Raw genomic sequence first — 8,146 nt, 5'->3', positions numbered from 1 at the left:
CAAAAAACAAAGGCAGAAGCAGTCCAGGTTGTTCTGGGATTCATCGGCTGCTCCAGGACATCACGCCTGCTGGCAAGAGATGGCTACCTATCCTGTGTACTTATCAGGGAAAATCAAAAGATGCAAACTAGATTATTTTCTTGAATTCATCTTGCATGGTATGATGCAGTTAAAAGGAAACAAACCTTTAATTTTATTTCTTTGTTGCGGTGCTGGTGCTTAGACTGGTGATGGATCATGACTTGAGGCAGGGGTTTGTATATGGCAGCATGTGGTGTCTGAATCAATTCTCCTCCTTCATGGTGAAACATTCTGAAAAACATGAGTTTGCTGCAGCAGTGACATTATATGGTTACCTCGATAAGTAGCACTTGTCTCTTCTTGTTGTCATTCAGGAATGTTTGGTTTTTGTTTTATTGACAACTAGCAAAAATAGCCCATCTGGAAAGTGAAATTTTAGTTTTAGAACTCCTCAAGATTAAATGTTAAAGTCACTAAAAATGGTTGAAAGGTTTTCAGCAAATCTGTTTTCTTTGGCTTTTAAGTATTCTGAAGTTTTAAGAAGTTTTTAGTTCCTCTTCATACTGGTCTGTTCCTGCTGCCCTGATGACTCTGCATTGCTAACAGGGGCAGACCAGGGTTCTATTTTGGATTGTAAATCACCAACAAGCTGGTTTAGAAAGGATGTAGACATACAAGTGAATTAATTGCTTAATTACTCTGCTTCTGCTGTGATGAGCTGACTTCTTTCACTGTGTAAACTGGGTAAGCTAAGGGTATCTCAAAATTAAGGAATGCCAAACTGAGCTGAACTGATTTGCAGTTAGGATGGGACAGTTGCAGATCAGGTGAGCTGCATGGAAGAGGGTGCAAGTAAAACTGTTATTTGATCCCTGAATTCTAGGTACCCTTCCCCTGCACAGCCCAGGGTTGAAAAGAAGTCATTGTTGGCCAGGTGTTTATTGTGATTAGCACACAACTTAGATCACGCAGAGTTTGCAGGGCTGATAAATGAGAAATAGTAACTCTTTATGTCTGTGGTGATCAGATTTTTAAAGTGCATTTCACTTAACTGAACCTCAGACTGCTACCTCTGCAAAACTTTCTCTCTATTTGCAGCAGAGCTGTTGACATCAATTTCAGTGGCAGGTTTATGGGAGGCTGAACTCTCCTGTGATTTCAGAAATGACAAGCTCAAGCCCTGCAGTCAAACTTACCTAGCATAAATGTGTAACCTTCCCATTTGCTAGGGAATGTGTTCAAGTGTTGCCTTGTTTTTAACATCAGAAGTAACTGGAAGAAGCAGTGGAAAAGACGAAATGATGCTTCTGAAGAGCAAAACTATTATAAAAATGTTTTTAGCACTCCAGATGCAAAGTGGGTGAAATTCAGTATCAACGCAACACGCTATGAGCAGTGGAAGAAGTTTTGTCTGGTTTCAGAGAGAATCAATCTGGCCATGGGAGCTTTGTGGATCAGTAGAAACTACTGCCACCCCTCTGCAGGCAAAAAAAACCCCAGATCTCTAAAATGTCTTCTTGTAGCCCTGCAGACTTGTCCCTTTTGTGTAAACATACTGCGTGTAGTGCTTCATAGTGTGAAATCCTTCAGTGTTGAATTTGGGAGGAGAGAATTGGCCTTGAATGTTTCTGTGATTTCTGTTCTACTTTTTATTTCTTACATTCATTGTTGTAAATTGGGAGAAAAGTCAGAACATGGTGAATGTATGACCTGATTGTTTTTTATATCTTGGGAGAAAAAAGTGTTTGCTTCTGTGCTAGCCCCCTTTTTCTCATCACATAAGTGAAAAACAGTATATATATCTTTGGAATCAGAAAAAAAAGATCTGTTTGCTGCTGTTTAATTTGGTATTAATAGCATTAAAAGGCTGTATTTTTTAAAACATAGTTTTATATTAGCTTTATATATACTTCTTTTTATATAACTGTGTGGTGGAGCAAAAGGAACACAGTCATGTTTCAGATCTTTTAAAAATCTGAACTCATCTTGTGTGCTTGAATACAGAACATAGCTTTGATTAGGATGAAAGATAAATTTCAGAAAGAAACTTAACTGTCTCCATTTTTCACCCTCTGGTGAAATATGTCTGCTATGCTTCAGTGTCGAATGGCAGCAAGTATGTGGCAGAATGAACAGCAATGCTCTGCCTGCTGAAGTTGGGCAGTTGAAAAGGTAAGGGGATCAAAAAAAGAAAGCAGGATGCTGGATCAAGGCTTTTGCTGAGCAGAGGTGCTCTCTTGTGTTTAGGATTAAGCTCAATTTACAGTACCATTTTGTGGAATGTTATCACTACTTTAAAAATGCTATTATATTAGGTTCCTTGAACTAGGTGAAGCCAGAGATTAGGGCTAGAACAACATGCAAATGTTTTATCCAAAAGGAAAACACAGTAAATGTTTCATTGTATAGTCTTAATTTTTAAATAGTTTCACAAGAGGTGCTTATTTGTTCGTGGAGTAGTAAGTTGACACTATGACAATGAAAAATTCATACTTTCCACCTTCTTTTCCTATTCCACTGTGCTGTGTAACTCCTAGAGTGAAGGTGTTTCTGACTTCAGACAAAGTATTTCAGCCATCTCAAATGTAATTTCAAGTACTCAGTATTTTTGTGCTTCCTTTTAAGTTAGTGTGAGTGTTTGATAATTTTGATCGTTGAATTCTCAGACCATCTTTATGGGACAGCACTGGTGTCCTAATTTTACAAATAACTACTTTGTCTTGCTTCCCTAAGTGGTTTGTTCAAGGTTACACGGGAATCCTCCAGTGGAACAGGGAATTATATCCAAATATTTGAAGTTTAAAACTTGAAATCTGATTTCTGGATTACCCTCCTATAGTAGAAATGAGAGACCTATACTCTTCTTGTTGTTCTGCTGAAATTAATGGCATTATCATAGAATCATAGAATCATAAATTGATTTGGGTTGGAAGGAACCCTGAAGATCATCTAGTTCCCACCCCTATGCACGGGCAGGGACACCTCCCACTAGGTCAGGTTGCTCAGAGCTCCATCCAACCCCCTTGAACTCTTCCAGGGAGGGACCTTCCACAAGTTCCCTGGTCAAACATATTCCGGTGTCTCACCACCCTCACGCTAAAGAATTTCTTCCTATTAATACCCTGATTTTGATCAATGCTTTTAATTCTGTTTATTGCTTCTTTTTCTTTTTAGGCATGTACTGGTATTGAAAATATTGATGAAGCTATAACATTGCTTGAACAAAATAACTGGGATTTAGTGGTAAGTATTCTAAGAAAATGACTTCCTAGATCAAGTTCATGTAACAGGGATGTGCTAACTTGCTGAGACAACTGCCATCTTTATTTCAAATTTGGGTGTGACTTTTATGGCTGGGGCAAGCAAGTCATATACAGACTTTCTGGTTTGTTAAAGCCTCATTGCCAAGTAAATGTGATACTGAGTTGTATATACCCTGATATGCTCTGCTTGTCTTCGTGCCTTTTTCAGTTGTTTCTTTTCCTTTAAATTGGTGTTTCATGTTGTGTTTAGTTTCCTTTTTGGTTAATTGTATGCATAATTTTATAAGCAATATAATTAAGAGTAGCATTTTTAGAGGACATCTTGTGTACACAAACAAGATTTTTGAGCTTTTAAGTATCTGTGGAGGAAATGAAAGGTTAAGCAACTTCTTCAGTCTTTCATGTTCTCCTAGTTTAAAAATGAGAGAGTTGCTTTTCTGTTGTTAGTTGTTATGCAGAATTGAATTGTAGATTAAGGCCATACCTTATTTAGGTTTGATGTTATCCAGACATCATTTAAGACAAACAAAAACCCCCAAAAAAACTCGTCCTAAAAACCCCTTTCATCTACATTGTAGGAAGGTTCAGTGTGCAGGGAAGTAGGAGGAAACCAGTAAAACCTACCTGTTTTTTAATTAACATTATGAGGATAACTAAGGGAACTATGAATCCATTTTCTTAACTTTTGAAAGTGTAAAATAGAGCAAATGTAACTAAAAAGACAAGTGATGTTCCTTTAAACTCTAACACCTATTATTTCCTCTTTTTTTTTTTCCTAATGAGTGATCTTTGGACAAGTCCAAATTATAAAAAAATTATTTAAAAGAAAGATTTTTCAAAATTGACACAGTTTCAACTTCCTGCCACTTTGGGTTCCCAGCGTCCTGTTTGAATGTTCTGTTTTAGTAATTACAAACTAAGTATCACAGACGGTATGGTGGGGTTTTAAAGTGCTAGAATGAATACTATGTTTCTTTTGAGTCATAAAATGACCTGCCATATTGTAACCTATTGCAAGCAAACACTATGTACTCCAAACACTTGAAACTAAATGTTCAAAATGAAGGTTGGCCCAAGTATCCAGTGTCTTTGTTTTGCAATATCGTGGTGTAACCAAGAATGAAACACAAGCAGAAGGGAGGGAGTAATCCTTAGTGCCTTTAAACAGGAAAACCTAATTGTAAGTTGATAGAGTGAAATAGTAAAAAACCTGGTTTTTGTTGTACTAGCCTGTTGTGACTTAGCATGGGCTGTTTTGAAAATTGAAGAAACAAGATTTATAGGACTTTGTTCATGAATCATGAAGGCAGTGAAGTAGTGATGATTTTACTAAGGGTTTCTCTGTCATTCTTTGACCACAATCAGTTAGATAATCACTGTCTTCTCTAATTTCACTGTGTGTCTTATTCAGAGGCTTTTTTCAAGGTCAAGTTTTTGATAAACATGACGCATAGTGGTGAAATACAGTCATACAGATGTTCAGTGCTTTTTCATGTATTGATTGATTTACTTCCTTTAATATGCATATTTCTTTACTTCCATGATTTTGGAAATAAAATCAGAGCTCTGTAATTGATCAGGACAATTTCTGTGAGGCACCCAGGCTGATAAGAAGTAGAAAGCCAACCAAGTCCCGTTAGCATCAACCTAAGTTCAAGGCCACTTCTGCAGCGTTAGGGAGAAAAAAACCCCAAACTAAGAGCAAAATAAAAACCCAACCAAGCAAAAATAAATAAGGAACTTCTTGTCTTGAACAGATTGCAGTTCCTGTTGGACACTGCTTCCAAGAGTCAACTGACAAAAAGCATTTCTACATCTTGGAAAGAGAAAATTGTATATCTTGAACATCTGTTTTTCTAAAGCTTCAACTCTCAACTATAGTTCTTTCTTTTGATTGGATAACTTGCACAGAAGATGAGAGTTTTTTTGCATCTTGCTGTTTAAAACCTCTTAAAAGTAGTTTTTTTTTTTGTCAGATAGAATTTTTTTAAATATAAGTGGCCATTTTGTTTATATATTTAGATTTACTTCTGTGTAATGTTGTCTTTTGTAAAGAAAGAAGGAAAAAAAAATGACAGAAAAAAATAGATCGGAGAAAAGTGATCTAGGGCTTTGCAATCTTTCTTTATTTCTGTTGGAGGTGCCAGCTTAGGTGGGATTCCTGGGAAATTTCCTAGGATTTCCTAGGAAAGTAGGCCACTGGCTCTTGAAAGCTATCAACAATCTGTTATTTGTATCTTCTGTTGCTTACTAACCATTAACTTAGTTCTTTTGTTATACTGTGTAGTAAATCTCAGTGCAACTCAGTAAAAAAATAATACTCTAACAATGTCTTTTGTCTCTTTGAAATGGCTTACCTTGGAAGAGCTTGGATATGGGATCTCTTTATATGTTGTTGTTTGGTTTTTTAAATCAATTTGAATTAGTCTCTCTCCAGAAAGTAGGTGATTAAATTTGGCACAGGGCCATTGTTTTTCCTTAAATATGGGTATGTATTGTCATATGTTTAGCAGCTGTCTTGCTCTGTTCCAAGTGGGTTGTGTTTCAGTGGCTGGAGAACCAGGACTGCATATTATGGTGAGCATGTTCCTCACATTGGCCCCTTTTGTCTCCTATTGTTGGTCTGCTGATTTCTTTACTTCAGAGTTGCATACTGAATACGGCACACATCTGACAGCACTCACTATGGGGACTAGTGAGAGGTTCCTGGTGTGCTCCTCTCATTGTGACTAGATCTGAGGGGTTTTCACTGTGAGGAACATGGTTTATATGTGTATTAATGACATTCTCCCTGTGGTCCAATGAACAGTCACATCTGCCTGTGGGAACCAGATGTTTGTATCCCCACTTTTTCTTAAGGAGCTTTTAAAGTTTTGTTTTAGACAGGTGTTCTCTTATGGATCTTGGTGTCCTGTGGAACATGTTCTTGTCAGCTCAGTTAGTTTATTTTTGCTGTCACTGCACTGAGTTGCCTGGACAGCATTCAAACTCCTCCTGCCAGCAGAGCTAAGGAAGAGGGAAGCTCTGAGTTAGGTAATGACAAGCAGTGCTGGTGGATGGGCATCCCACTGGTGCAGGTGTCCTGTGGGCACAGTGCCTGTTGTCCAGGAAATAGAGGAGTTGCAGGTTTCTTGTGTGTCCAGCTTGCAGCATTGGTCTCATCTATAAGGGCACAAAGAGTATATGAACTTTTTTACTAAAGACTACAGAAATCCCTTTTGGAAATTTTTAATGTACTTTGTTAAATCAGGGGTCCCTGCTTGCAAAAATAATTTAATTTCTCATTCTTTGTGTTTCTAGGTTTTTTGCAGCTCCCAAAGTGTGTTGTTAAGTAAGCTCAGATGCAGGCTGTGTACCTTATGCAGCTGGGTGGTTGCAAAGAAGACTAATACTTAAAAAAAACCCAACCACCCAAATAATTTAATTATTTGATTTTATTTAATTTTGAAGGCCATAATCTGGGGTAAAACAGATGTTTCCTTTTTGTATATTTTGTACACTGAGGATCATATCAAATGAGCAAATCTGTAGGTAGCTGTAAGCCTGGTAGGGCTATAAAACCCCAATATAAATGTCATATACACATTCTGACACATGCAAGCAAGGAAACAAACATACCCAAGGGGGAATAAAACTAGCACATGTGTAACTTGTGTGTTCTAAACTTTTAATTGTTTTGAATAAAATGTACTTGGTTACATAGGTTGGTCCCTTGGATGTTTTTTTTTTCCCCAAAAAAACTTAGATGTTCTTCGGATTTGTTTTCTTGTTGGGATGACCCTTTGTACTTTGAGATAGAGGTTAAGAAACACTTTGGATCATGTTGTGATGTTGCCATATCTTGTGATTTTTTTCATAAGAAAGCCCATGAAGGCTGTAATCAATGCTGGAGCTGCTGATGTTGTGTAAATGTCCAAGAATCTCAAGTTTCAATGTGTTCCCCTAAAAGAAGAGGCCAGGAAGGGGCCAGTTTCTGGCTTGTCTGTAGAGAAAGATTTGAAAACTGAAAATAAGTGTTTTCCTCACCTGTAGTGTACTATCCCAAAACTTTACTAAATTCTCATGGATCTTGGCTGGATCAAGGATTCAGATACAAAAAACCCCAGCATCTCAGAGTTCACTTTACCCCAACAAAGAGCAGCTCAGTTATGTAGCAGACCCAGACAGACACCTGTTTCTTCACTTTTTTTTGGTGCTAGGACAGGTGAATATGTAAGAAACAGAAACTCTTCTTCCCCTCATCTGTGAGCCAGGGCAAAGCCTTTTCTGAGAAAAAATATTAGGGAACTTGTTGAAAACAGTTTTCATTCTTTAAATTCCTTCTCTGCTGAGACACGGTGCTTATTTCACAGAAGTCTTGACAGCCTCAGTTTGGCAAGACCTGAGCTTTCTTTGTGGACAACTGGTGCTGTGTCATTCTTGTCTCCTATTCTCAAGGCACTGCTAAAGTTCCAACACAGTAAAATTATTTGCTTAGTAGGTGACTAACTGTATTTAGGGCTCATTTTGGTCTACCATCTTTAAACAGATTGTGGCCAAGGGAAGTGCAGTTTACAGCTTTATGGAAACCATTGCTTAGCATTAAATGCATGGATTATTTTGCCCTTCAATTTGGAGGCAATCAAAGGATGAAAAAACGCAGTTGTCAAGGAGAGAGGGAAATTTTGTATTTAAGGCAGTTAAGAGTCATGGCTTTAAACATCTTTTCTTTAGTGTTGTTTCTTATATTGTTTTTACTGATTCATCAGAAGGTAATAATTCTCACATTGCTGATTTAAACATGGTAAATATTTTTCCCACAAGGTAAAGCTAGGACAGCTTGGGCAAAGTGTCTTCTACATGAACACCCTTTTGTTCCTGCT

General features: G+C 37.5%; 1 protein-coding gene across 1 annotated transcript in view; it reads left to right on the top strand.

Annotated features, from left to right (window-relative positions):
- Window positions 1-8,146, top strand: part of FAF1 (Fas (TNFRSF6) associated factor 1) — a 155,449-nt gene that overhangs the window by 14,080 nt on the left and 133,223 nt on the right. The window contains exon 2 of the mRNA XM_010004033.1: window positions 3,196-3,264. Coding sequence (XP_010002335.1) covers window positions 3,196-3,264 — 69 coding nt within the window. The remainder of the gene's footprint in view (window positions 1-3,195; window positions 3,265-8,146) is intronic.

The sequence above is a fragment of the Chaetura pelagica genome, unplaced genomic scaffold (assembly GCF_000747805.2).
Source record: "Chaetura pelagica isolate M959 unplaced genomic scaffold, ChaPel_1.0 scaffold18, whole genome shotgun sequence".
Lineage (NCBI taxonomy): Eukaryota > Metazoa > Chordata > Aves > Apodiformes > Apodidae > Chaetura > Chaetura pelagica.
The sequence above is the reverse complement of the archived record's forward strand: the minus strand, read 5'-3'. Positions and strand labels throughout refer to the sequence as shown.